General features: G+C 37.0%; 1 protein-coding gene across 8 annotated transcripts in view; it reads left to right on the forward strand.

Moving 5' to 3' along the window:
- NEK7 (NIMA related kinase 7) overlaps positions 1-13,568 on the forward strand; it is a 90,036-nt gene that overhangs the window by 19,730 nt on the left and 56,738 nt on the right. For 7 of the 8 annotated variants that reach the window (XR_011739753.1, XR_011739752.1, XM_071810316.1 and 4 more), the window contains exons 4-5: positions 8,447-8,509; positions 9,027-9,137. Coding sequence is in view for 6 of the 8 variants with exons in the window: in XM_071810316.1 (XP_071666417.1) it covers positions 8,447-8,509; positions 9,027-9,137 (174 nt within the window). In the remaining 2 variants the exon portion in view is untranslated. Of the gene's footprint in view, positions 1-3,689; positions 3,765-8,446; positions 8,510-9,026; positions 9,138-13,568 lie in introns of all 8 variants that reach the window. The other variant, XM_071810320.1, reaches the window with a different exon arrangement.

Raw genomic sequence — 13,568 nt, forward strand, 5'->3', positions numbered from 1 at the left:
CAACATGTGCCAGATTTCATAGGTTTTATAGTGTTTCTGGATTTTAATAATTTTCTTTTTGCTGTGCTAATGCATGCACTGTAAATTTCTGTCATACCTTGACTTGCTGTTCCATTTCTGTGATTTCCTGTGCTCTGTGGCACCAGGAGGCAGGGCTAGTCCTGGCAGTCATAAAAAAAGAGGCTTGGTTCCCCCTTCTGGGAAAACTGCCAGAGAAATACTACTTCAAAAGCTGAAATATATTCTAAGAACTTTGATCAACAGTCTTAAAACATTAGGCTAATTCTTCCTTCATTTTCAGTGCGTGAGAAACTAAAAAAGGTCAAATGTGACTTGAAATGCATGTCAATTAAGTAGATGTGGAATGCCTGGGTGCTTGAAGAAAGTCATAAAGTCCAGCGTTTCACTGTTAACTATGAAATTTTTATAACCGTGCTTGCATTAAGAATACAGAGGCATTATAGCATGCATACTCTTAACAATATTTCAAAAGTCAGTATGTATAGCTATATTCTCACATCAGATTTACCAATTTGAAGAAAGATTTTTTTCAACTCAACTGAAGACATAGTGCTGTCCATATACAGGTCATAGTTTCTACAGTAGAAAAGCTTTCTTGTTCATTTTTTATTTATTCATTTAATGAATTCCTAAGGATATACTTGGGGATTAGTAGGCAATAGGGTTAAAGCGTTGTGGCTCTCCCAAATGGCTTTATCCTGATACTGTTCCGATTATCTTAGGTTATCCAACATATGCTGTTGGTTTTCCATTGAATGTTATTGCCTAGTGTATGTCAGGAGGGCCTGTGTTCTGTGCTATGTGAAATCACTTCCCATATGAAGGCTGAATGTATGTGGAAGTATTATTTGAATGGAAAGTGAGATTTGGTTAACCTATAAGGGAAAAAAAAAAAAAAATTGTAATTGTGCAATGAAATATTACCTGGAGTTTGAAAGGCTCATGGCAGCATAGAGCACTTGGCACAGCCATTTCAGATTGCATAGTTCACATCTAAAGCTGTTCCATCTGAACAGAAGACCACTGACCTTCTCTAAGATTCCCTAGAAATACTTTTGTTAAATATAGTCACAATGCTTAATTTCACTGTAAAAATTGTTTTCCTAGATGTCTTTTGGTGAGGAAAGATTGCTTTTCTGAGGAGCTCTTGTGGGTCTGTTCTATGATAGTGCTTCTTGGTTTTAATTTCAGTCATGTTTTCCTTTATTTAATATAAAATCCTGCCTTTTTTTTTTTTTCTGATTCCTCATTAATGGAAACTCAGCATGGACAAAACGAGAGGAACGCTTCTTTACAAGGGAGGGGCTCTGTTCTCTTTATTTTAGACCTGTGTGTGGATTCTGCTTTCCACATCTCCACGTTGAGACTGTGTCTCTAAATGGTGTACTTCGCTGAGATCTGGACTTTCTTATACTTTCCCATTTTTCTGCCCTTTCTCATCTCACATCTTAACTACTATAAGACTTCTTCTCTGATCTTGCAAGTTGAGTCTGTCCCACCTCCTCCCCATTTTGTTTTCCTGGCTGGGCTGTGTGCATAGCTGTTCTCTTTATGTGTATTCAGTCACTGATTCCCCATGTTTGTCTCTACCTTCAAGGTCTGATGTGACTTAGAATTCTTCACTTATCCTCTCTTCAAGAGTTACTGGATCTTTGGCCATTATTTGTTCCAAAAGAATTGCCAGTTTTGAGTTCTTAGAAGCTTTCCAACAAGAATGTTTATTTTCTGCTATTAAAATGTTGTTTGGCTGAAATATGTGCAATATTGATAAATGTTATATTAATGTGTACAAAATGTATGTTTGTGGAACTCAATGTGAGCAAAAGCAAATGGCAGTAAGATGCTGTGGGAGGAAGGACAAGCAGATGGTGACAGAAACCACTCTTTCTGTATTTGTAGTTGCCGCTGAGTCCAGTTAACAGGAAGAAGTAGTATTATTGATTTGGCTTCCAGTAGGATCTGTAACAGAGTGAAAACTGTTTAATTTGCAGTTTCTTTCTAGTAATTTAACCAGCAGAATACACATAATTGTCTGTTGGGTCTTTTCTTCTCCTTATACCCTTTATGCTTAATCACATGTGGTTTGCCTTCTTTTAATTAGGGAACGGGTATTTATAGTAATTAGATTCTCAGTTTTCACATGGAACTACGTCTGAGATGCTGTTGAAATATTACTGAAATAAAAATAAGAATTAAAACCCAAATCTTCATTACGTCACTTTTACTACACTTTGAATCAAAGAAACATCAGGAAAGATGAACCACAGCTAAGCTATGAATATAGCAGCATAAGTTTGGAGAGCTTCTAGATGAGTTTCTGGACATGTGTTAAGTCTGAGGTCCAAACTATACTGAAAGATCGCTTCTGAGGAAGGAGCAGCACATCTCTGCCACTGCCACCCCACGGAACCTGTGTCACAGAACCCAGAGGTACCGTGTGGCCTTCTGAGCCATGAGCGCTCTAGTGGTTGCTTCCAAGGGGGAAGTAAGAAACTGCTAGATAATGGAATAAACACTCATAAAAAAAGCCTTAAAGGGCAAAAGAGTTGTAAATGTCTGAAATCAGTGACTGTAAGGTTATACGAGTTCACTTTATGAGCTATTTTAAAGTAAAACTTAGCTACTCAAAATTTTAAACTTTTATGTGAAACAGCATATTTGAACAAAATTCCAGATTCATTACATTTCTGCCTTACATTGTTCCACCTTCTTTTTCATTCCAAAACTGGAGACCCTGGTGTTAGAGATTCAGACAATGAATTCTTTTATCTAGCACTTCCATTCATTATTCATTATGCATTGTCAGTGGATTGCTACTTTAGGCCTGAATTAGAGATAATTAATCTTAAGAAAAGACTTGTAATTTCACACTTTATGAAGCTCTGTTGTCTCAGCACAGCAGTGCTGTGGTGCCAAAATACTCTAATGCTCATTGTTCCTATGCAGTATCACATCTCTTAATATTTATGTGCATTCAAGTCTCCATTTTGCTTGCTTGTCTTTAGGCTTATGTTACAGCAGTCATGTTTGCATTTTTGCTTTGGAAATACTTTTTGGTATTTTTATTTTACACGGAATTTCAAACAGAAATAGGTTGCATTGTTGTTTAAATGGTGAGGTTGGAAAGACCTTTGTCCTTTTCTATACTGAAAAAGAAAACTTGAAACAGTGATGGATGTCAGAGCAAGAGGAATCAAGTAGATTCCCAACTTGGCATGTCACTTCAGATGATGAGTTAAATTGGCTTCTGGTAATTGATCAGGTACAGTCTACGCTTAGAAGCCAAGGCCTGGTGTTTACCAACATGTTTCTAAACCTCCTTGCTATGTACATAGTCATTCAGGAGCTCTGTTTGCGTGTGTGAGCATGTATGTAAGAGCTTTACTCAGGAAGCTAATTTCATGTATTGCAACCTTTTTGTTGAGTATCTTACAATAGCTTAAAAACTATTCTAAAAATATCCTTATCTCTTGGCAGTATGTAGAACTGATATTTCTAGAATACTGAAAAAATAAAACTATAGTTACGCCCGCGTGAGGGTACTGGAGAAGTGATTCAGTGCAAAGTCGCCAGAGATCCCTTTAGTTGCTTAGCACACAGAAGGGAATATTTTGGAATAAGTAGCAACGTGTGCTTGTCCTTCTTCCTTTTTATGTTGTTGATTGCAGCAGAAGATGAGAAACTGAGAGCTAAAGATGGACTTTTTGTTTCACTTATTGCACTTACTAAGTGGAAAAAAAATGGTAAGGTCTTTTAAAATGTTCTTTTAAGTATCTTCAGCTGTATTTGCCTAATTGTTTTCCGTTTTCACAGTAATTGCTAACTAAGGTATAGTGCTTACTTCAATGACATTTTTTGATTACACAGTTTGTGAAAACTGGCACATCATAGGAAGATCTAATATAATTTTTACTTATTATTAGCTTTTCCTCAGCAAACATAATTCCTTTGTAGAAATGTTAATCTTATCATAGTCCTTGAAAATAGAAATTGGGGAAAAATAATTAAAATTTTAAATAAGAGTGTATTACACTGTGCAATTTGTGCTGACTGGAGAAACACACGTCCAACCTGAATTATCCTGTCATCCTGACCTCATAAGTGGAGTGAAGAATTATAATTTATTATTAGTCTAATTAATGCCCTAGAAGTCTAATCAAAATGCAGCAATTTTTGTTGCTAGCCAATTACAGTGATGCTAGTACTTGTAGTCTAATTACTACTTGTTCCCAATAATCAATGTACACAAGCTTCTTCACGTCACCCTTCCAGTTTCCTGAGCGCTGCTGGGAGGAGGATGCTGCTGGTGGCTCAATGTGGGGTGTGCCGGCTGCTTTCAAGCAGTCAGTTGCTGATGCTTTGTGTTGATCCAAAAGCTTACTGATGTTAATCACACTGGTTTTATTTAAACCTGTATTGTATCTTCTATAATTTCCTTGAGACTATGCAGTTGCACAAAGCTGAGTTGAATCTAAAAATCAAGTTAGACATAAGTCATCTGACTGTAATGACTTCATAACAGTTAAGTCTCTTGGCTGTAGAGCATGTGCTGCCAAAGTTCAGCCAAAACATAGAAAGTGTTGGTTTTGGTTTTGTTTGTTTTTTGTGTGGTTTTTTTTTTTTTTTTTAATTATAGGGCTACAAACTCTGTGTGTGAGATAAATCTGTGCAACAAACATACCAGAGAGGAGGGAGCACAAGCTAACCTTTCAGGCTGGCTTGCTGAGTGATAGTAGCTGAAGATAGAATTAGTCACCTTGCAAAGCTGCAAACTGTTACGGCTGGGATGGAGGTACGGACATCTCTTCACATTGGCCAGCCAGCAGTAAATCACAAGCGAAGGACAGCTAGAGCCGTGTTGGATTTTGACATGCACTTGAAAGGATGTTCTTAAGCTCTTAAAATCTTTCACTGCGACTTCCATTTTTCAGTGTAAAACGTTCTTCAGGCTTGAGTCATCTTTTGGTGATGAAGTGTGGAGGTTTTCTCATTGTGTTTACAGTAGCCTCCTTGTGAGCTGACATGGCTTATTACACTAGAGAACTCTGATCTGAACTGCAGCAGTTGGCAAAATGGAAAGATAATCTATTCAGAAAGCAAGTCTCTGCAAGGTTTTTGAATCTAGTATGATAAGTATCTTCAGAGATTCTTCAAAGGCTAAGAATTGGGTGGTGGTTTTTTTTCCTTTTGTTTTGGGTTGTGTTTATTTTTTTTCCAAATCTTATTGTTGGAGGAGCTAAAACTGAAATTCTGGATTTCTTGGAAATGCTACTTATAGTCTTTTGAGGTTAGATCCAGACCAAAGTCTAATGGAGAACCTCAAGAATGATATAGAGTAAATCTTCAGATTTTCTGTCTTTGTGTTTGTAAGGATCAAAACACTCAGTTTTTCTGTCTTACTTTACTTTGCTCAGGTAATGGTTGAAGTATTCAGTTTGTCCAAAGCTGTGACAAGTTTGCCACTCTGCCATATGAAGTGTAGCGAGTCATGTTTATAAAACTTGAGTTGATCCTTTCATGAGAATGGTTGCTTGGTCTAGTCTATTCCAGGTTGTTTAATAACAAATTAGAAATACTGGAAATACCAACCAGAGTACACAAACAAAATTTTGCCTTTCTTTCCTGTGTCTTGATTGTAGATCTTTCACAGTCCTGAGCCTAGGGCTTTATTTTTGTTTTGTTGTTCCTCTATGAGATTTCTGTCCCTGTCAGAGGCGTAGCTTATAAAAAAAATTTGCTCACAAAATTTGCTCGTTTAGACATGTAGGGAAACACTCCTGACATAGATAAGTTAATGTGCCTCTTGGCATGTTGAAACAGTCATTAACAGGTGCAAACTGCCCTGTTTTTTCATACAATGAAACTCTTTTGGTTTTGAATCTTGAAATTGTGCTTTGGGTAATTTCTTCAAATGTTGCAAGTTAGATAACTTGTGTACAATTCTCAGTCTAAAATTCTGTCTGCAACTTTGATTAGGTTCACTAGTGTGTTTGGAGTTCTCTGTCTATATCTAATTTCTGTATAATTTGTAACGAATGTTCTTATCTTGCTATTATCTTGAACTTAGCAAAAGCGTGAAGCTTCAAGATGTTCCTCTATACCTGTCCCATTTTTCTCCCTGCTTCTCTCTACACACTTTCATTGATTGTTTTTGGAAGAGGGGATATAAAATTTTCCATTTGCTGATCTCTTAGATTACAGACAAAGAGGATTATGATCTCATGCCCTCTCAGTACTTCCTCAGCTCATGTACTACCTCTCATATGTAGAGCATTCCTAAGTGTTTCCTAGAAAAATCATTACAGTCCTTCATGACTGAACCAAATCCTAGGGCTTCAGTCAATTGTCAAAATGATTAAAGAGCAGTGTTTCTTTCATTCAGAGTTGAGATCTATAACAGATGCGGGCTGTCTCATCACCTTTACTAAGTTCACAGCCTTAGTTCATAAACTATCCTTTGTCTTTTCCATCAGTGTATTTACCTTTTAATACCTTTACCTGCAATTTCATATACAGTACTACCTTTTTCTTCTACTACATCGGAAATTGCCTTAATTTCTTGTGTTAGCATTCCTTTCTTGTGACTTACTCTGCTGTGTTTCTGTTAACTCCCCTGAAGTTTTCTCCTTTAATAACTGCTTGTAGCTCAGTCTGTTTATTTCTCGTTGTTCTGCTATTAATATACAACTAATTGTGAGATGGCTTATTCCCTTTCTTGTAAGTAGTTTCATATTCTTCTTTCCTTCTGTCTTCCTCCCCCTGTTGTTCTTCTTCCTATCCCCAAGCCTGGCATTTCAGTTCTTGACTTGCAGTTGTCTTTTTGTAAAAAAGTGAATCTCGTATCCACTCCAGGATGCTTTTTTTTGTTCCGCTAGCTCTGAAGACAGAGATTGGATGTCTGCATGGAAGTAGTGACTACTAAAGAGCACATGTGTGCTCTTTGAGGTCAGTGCTCTCCATGGGTGAAGTCTCTAGACTTCTTTCAGAAGGAATGACAAACTCGTGCATAGTGAAAATTAGATTGAGGTTTAGCAGATCAGATGTGGACTTCCTAATTTGTCTGAACTTCTTTGGGGAGACTGAAAGAAGGTGTGATTCACATGGACAGTTACGCAGTCAGTTTATGAGATGACCTCCTTGCAGACATTCAGTACTCCAAGTGCTGTTAATCATCGTTTTTGTTTCTGGAGTTGGTGGTAAGATATGAAATGGAAGTTGTCAGCTGTTGAGCTTTTGATTGTTTGATCTGATGGAAGCAGGTACCGCAGATCTTCACAGCGTATAATACATCTTTCCTGGAGACTATCTAGAAAGAAATTTTGTGCCTTGAAAAGGTAATCTCATAAATGTTGTAGCTATTGCTAAAACTCATAGTATGTCTCTATTATTCTTCTAGGTAGCTCAAAATGTAATAGGCAGATGCCACAGAAGTTGCTGAGTGTGGTGTGTTGGTTGTTTGTGTTGTGGAGCTTTTTTTTTTTCCCCCTTCAGAAAGTAACGGCAAATGAGAGAGGAAGGGTTCCTTAAGAAATAACATTTTGGTCATTTCCATGGGGAATAGTTGGTGGCAGTGTATGGAAATGCACATCTGAGAAAGTGAAGTGAGAAGGGAACCCAAAGGTGGTTAAAAAAATGAAGTGAAAAGGAAAAATATTAGATCAAATATAGGTGTGCAGAATGTGGATAAGAACTCTAATAGCAGGAAAAAAAATACTCCAAACAAGAATCTAAATTAGTGGAAAATAATGTGGTTAACTGGAGGAGGCAAAATGAGATATATTGCAAAGTAATTTGGAACAGATGGGAGGTGGGAAAAAAATGAAGAGCAGGGATGTCGAACTGTAAAAGGCTGTAAAAGTCAAGGTGACAGATGAGGACTTAGGAAAAAAGTGCTCTAGTAAACAAATTACAGAACCCAGATCACTTCTTTGCTTGCGGAAGGGGAGAAAATGGGAGAGAAAGAATTGGAGGTGACAGTGAGGTTTTGATCCTGAGAGAGTAAAAGAGTATGTGTTATCTGGAGTAGGAAATGAGGACTGTGGCAAGAGAATAGGAAAAAAAGGGATGTTCAGTACTAGAAAGAATCAGTTTGTGGTAATGGTGTGGCGGGAATGGGAGAGGAAGCTGACATTTGGATTAGAACCAGCTTGAAGACAATGTGCTAAATTATTGCTGTGTGTTTGAACAGACATGCGGAGGTGGCAATTAAGTCATTGGAAAACTTGTTCTTACAAGGAACTTGAGGGGGCTAAAAGCAACATAGCAGTGAATCAATACATTAGGAATATTTCTTACAGCAGTGTTATGTCTTGCCATGAAATGCGTAACTCAAGTTGCTCTATGAGTGCTATGAAATAATGATAATGATCATTCAGTTTGCTATATTTTTGTCACTTAATAAAAATGTCTTATCTCTTGTGTATAGATATTTGATTTAATGGATGCCAAAGCCCGTGCTGACTGCATCAAAGAAATAGATCTTCTTAAGGTAAAATATTTGTTTAAAAATGTGCAGCCGTCGTCAAAGTACATTAAGTTTTTCATAGATACATTTGAGGTGTCCGCTGTTGTCTGTGTAGAGTTTTCATAAGCTTCACTTAAGGAATTTTGTAGTCTTCATTGCTTTAAAAAATAACATTGGGAAGTAAATCCTATAGGAAAATGGGTAACTTTTCAAGTAGAAATTTCTGCTAAAACCACAGGTATTGTAAATAACTATATCCTGTCTACAGTAAAGTACGGATTTTAAAAATCGACTTTGTTGTTTCAGATAACAGTTTAGCATGCTATTGCATAGATACATTGAAGCAAAATTCCTCTAAAATTGCAACTTCAGTCGTTATGTTGATCCTAAAATGCCATTGTGTTCTTGCAAAATGTTTATCTGTAAATGCTTCTTTTTGCATTGTACTGAAATAGATATACATAAGAATGCTTCATATCTCTGTTTTAAAATATAAGATATGCTCTACACTAAAATGTGCATTATTATTCTGCTTTCTTAGCAACTGAATCATCCAAATGTAATTAAATATTATGCCTCATTCATTGAAGACAATGAACTGAACATAGTGTTGGAATTAGCTGATGCTGGAGATCTCTCTAGAATGATAAAGGTAGGCATTAACTTTAAAAAAAAATAAAAATTAAAGGCTTGTAACATGTAACAACTTTGGTTAAACACAGTGAAAATGTCAGGAACTGTGGAGGAAAGTGGAGTGTTTGAACTCAATTTTTTACATGTGTGCCCAATATTGATGCTTATGTAAGTATTTTTAACCCTGTTACCCAGAATGTGAGTGCAGATGGGGACATAACTAGACTGAAATTATATTAGTGCTGGGGAGAGGAACAAAAGTATAAAGAAAAGCATTGTCACCTCCATTTAGAACAGTCCATTTTGATGGCATCCCTGATTTTTGTCACAATTGTGTTCTGTTTTCCAATATTCTATTATCTGTAATAGTAGTGAAAGCAGAGAAGGATAACTGTGTAAATTTAACTACTGCTATGTTTATACAGTCCTAAAATTACATTTGACCCTTTGAAGGCAACTGCGAGGCTGATGTGGCCCCTGGTGAAAATGCATTTGACACCCCTGTTCTAGATCTTGATCTTCAACTGCTGACCACTTTAGCAAACAAAATAAAGTTTAAAATGGAAATAACTGCATCGTTTTACAGGTCTGGTTAAATACTCCTTTATCTTGAGACTAACCTACATAACATACATAAAAATATATTTTTATATTGGGTTGAAATCGCATGCAGTGAACTTACTGATATGTGATTGTGCATTATGGGTTAATTGCTTTCTTTTGCAGTTTTAGAATATCTGTTCTTTATCTAATCAGAAAAATTTATCCAAGACCTGTTGTACAATCTTTGTATTCTGAAAAATATGTTAGCTTTTAACTAGCTTGTTTGATTTTTGTTTGTCATCTGACAACCACTGTCCTTCTTTTTCTACCCTTTTTCTGGTGGGTCTTGGTTTCAGGATGTCCCCTGATGTACTTTCTTGTGTGCACACCAATGTTATTGTTGTCGGCACAGTGTAACTCTGGGAGCAGATAATGCCAGTCAATTAGCGTTCGCTCAGCAACAGCTGGGCACAGAACAGAGTTCTGCTGTCCTGCTTAGGACCTACATGAATAGACAATGGTAATTTTTTAATTAATGACTTTCATACTGAATTGAGGGTTTTTTTTCAGCTTTTGAAGAATTTTCTCTTCTAAATTGATAATTGTAAGGTAGGACAGTCAAAATTTGGTTCCAAACATGCTGACAGCATTCTGTTAATATTTATATCCAAATCTGATATTTTTCTTCATCTCATGAATTATTCATTCCGTGGGTTTACATTTCATAAAACATAAAGGAAGGTTTGTCTTTTCTTTTGAATGTTCAGTTTTGACACAACAGTTATTAATATGAGTACTCCGTGACAGATTGCCTTGTGGCATGTCTGGTCTTATGACCCATTGAAGCTTTTTCTTTTTCCGCCCCCTTTTTTTTTTTTTTTTAAATTTGAAATCCTGTGTGTGAATAATGACTTCTGCAGTGCAGTTGTCCTCATTACACCTTGTCCAAGTTGGTGGGTATTTCTTACAGGCTCGATCTTGGAGGCACTTTGTGATTGTCCTCTTAACACAGGGATCATGTTTAATGTAGCAAACTTGGATTGCTGTTTGATGTTAATGACAGCCTATCAGGCGATTATTAAATATGTATGAGGTGTCACAATGCACTCCGTCTTCCTGCTGCTGGTGGTGGAAATGATTTGGTAGACTCTTTGGGTGGTAAGAGTTTAAATGTGGGATGCATCAGTTAACTAGCATCTTCTTAAAGAAGCATTTTTAACATTGCCTGAAAAATAAATGATATGGAAACTTCCTAAGCAGAATGGTTGCCTATCACACTACTAAGGTAAATAATGATGTTGTGTTATTAAAACAAACAATGCTCTGGTTTCCAGTGTTCTTGATATAATGCAGTTCTGTGTTAGCTGGAAGATGTTGAGGCACCCACAGAAGAGTGTTTGGGTAGCAGGCTTCTTGTGTGATTTGTAGAAAGGATCAAGTATGTTTTTGAAGTTGTGAATGACCACAGCTTGCATGACACTGAAACCAATGTTAATGTGAGGTAAAACTAATTAACTAGTTTACTTGGTTATTTGTTATGGCATTACTGGCACATCAGAGAACACTTGCAAAGCTGCTGTGCGTCACAGTGCACCTTAATGAATTCTTTAGTTCTTCCATTAATGAACCACATCCTTCTTGCCCAGCTTTTATACCATCCCTCTTGTTACCTGTGAATAATACTGTCTTTGTCCCCATTGAATAGACAACTGAGGAAAATCACTTGGTGCATTCATGTGATTTATAATAGAATTCATAGAATCTGCTGTATGTCCAAAAAAAAAAGACAGCTGTGCATTGGCATTTACAAATCATATAATGAAATCGGGGTGTCTTGTGTTCTCTCTGTGTGTTTATGTATATACATACACAGATTTAATCCACTTTACCTTATTTTTTTTAATTACCTCTGTCACAGGGAGATGTTTCAGTACAGCCTCCGTTTTGAAAAGTATGAAGATTCCAAACTGAGGTTTTCTTACCTTACATCTTTTCATGGCCTGGTAGAATTCTTGAATGTGGCATGTCAGTAATACTGAGAAGCAAATGTTTTCAGGGAGGGGAAATACTGATGTTTGGGTTTGTGCTGGAATAATGTACCTCAGTACTGTCTAACCCCTGTGTAGGGATGGTGAAAGAAGGAAAAATTCTTCAGTTCTGTATCTGTGAATTAGGCTGCTGGATACTATTACATAAAAAAAATTACAAGTAAATCATTAGTAACTCTTGTGCTAGTTCCCAGTTGCTTTTGGTCTCTTGCTGGTGTGTGTCTCCAGTCTCTACTATGGAACGTGGTGATGGTCCGTAGCTACCAAGGCTAAGGGTAGTTCATGACAACTCCTGTTGTTACCTTGTAGTACCATCTCCTTTTGCAATATAAAAATATGTTGTAAAGCAGGTTTGAGGCTTGATGCCTTTTCTCGTTAGTCATGGTTTTCTTCCACCGTAAACAGTGACAGGGCAAAAATTTTTCTGTGTACTTTTTTGGGTTGGGATTTTTTTTTTTTTTTTAAAGAAACAATTTATATGTTGGATAAAGAAAATACTGTAAATAAAGAAGAATCTACTAATTGCATTAATCAAGAAAATACATTAGGATTCAGTAAAAAGAGCTAATTAGTAAATTCCGTGCTGAAGATGTTGAAACAAGGGAATTTGAATTATCTTGCAGCATAGTTAGCATATTATTTAAGATTAAATATAAAATTATTAGAAAGGCTTGTAAGAAGGGATGTTATCCAGACACTGAAGTGTGTGTGGTCTTTTTTGTGTGTGTGTGTTTTTTTTTTTTTAATCAGCGATAAACTTCTAGGTCTCCTTCTGCACACATTTTTAGTTTTTCTGGCAAATAATCTTAGCACACAAAAAATGCAAACTTTAAACTGAATATGTCATACAGATCTTAAGGAAGTTAATCATGCTTTGGGAACAAGCATGAAAGCTTTCATCTAAAAAGTTGAAAATGTTTGCATCTTTCTTAAGATAGATGGAAAATAATTTGACTTCTACAAAATGTCACCTAGGCCCTTCACCCACTCTTCAGAGAACACTTTTTGGTTTGTTATTTTCAGCTTTAAATAAAAAACAGAACCTATAATTAGCTAGCTAAAATAAGACAAGTATTTAAAAACTTCTCCTCAGTACAAAGTTCATGTTAATATCTCAGGTTCCTGTAATTGGGAACAGTAAATTTTTATAGGACAGTAAAACACAGTGATAGTCATTTAGTTCCAAGCAACTGATGCTTATCTAAATAGCTGATTGTGGCAGCTGAAGCTCTGTTTAGACTTGTTTGAAATCTCATTGATTATCATTGTGCCGCTCACCAGTGGTGGATATTTTGGGCTTCACTGTGTGAAATTATATTGGGCAATTTCTCCTCTCCACATGGTCTGGGATGCAGATCCTCCTCCTTCTCCCTATGCCAAAATGTATTAGCAATGAGTTTTTCGGGAACTGATTAGCAGTACTTCAGGGCTGACTAGCTTGCCTTTGCTGCATTATGGAACAGCTTACCTTTTTCGGGGGCTTAAAGAGTGGGGGCAGTTTTAGCCTCAGTCCGTGGCAGCTTTGCCAGCCCCGCGCGCTGCTCCTGCCCGTGTGAAGCCACCACCGCTCCGCTGCAGAATCCACGTGACTGCAGCCTCAGTGTGTTACAGCGCTGAGGTGGCTCCAGGTCAGGGCGATGGCCTTTGGGGAGTTACAGAGATGTATGGGCAGTGGATTTGGAAAGAACAAAGGACATGTGGCAGTTATTACAGTTCGCCCTGAGTGTCCAGTGGTATCTGTGAGGCTGGACAGCACAACATGGAGGGTTATTCACATCATTGTGAACTTGGATTATGATCAGGGGCAGGTCAGGAACTTCTGCATGAGTTGCATTTGTGGACTGAGCAGTGCATCTTGC

The sequence above is a fragment of the Patagioenas fasciata genome, chromosome 6, assembly GCF_037038585.1.
Source record: "Patagioenas fasciata isolate bPatFas1 chromosome 6, bPatFas1.hap1, whole genome shotgun sequence".
In the NCBI taxonomy this organism is placed as follows: domain Eukaryota; kingdom Metazoa; phylum Chordata; class Aves; order Columbiformes; family Columbidae; genus Patagioenas; species Patagioenas fasciata.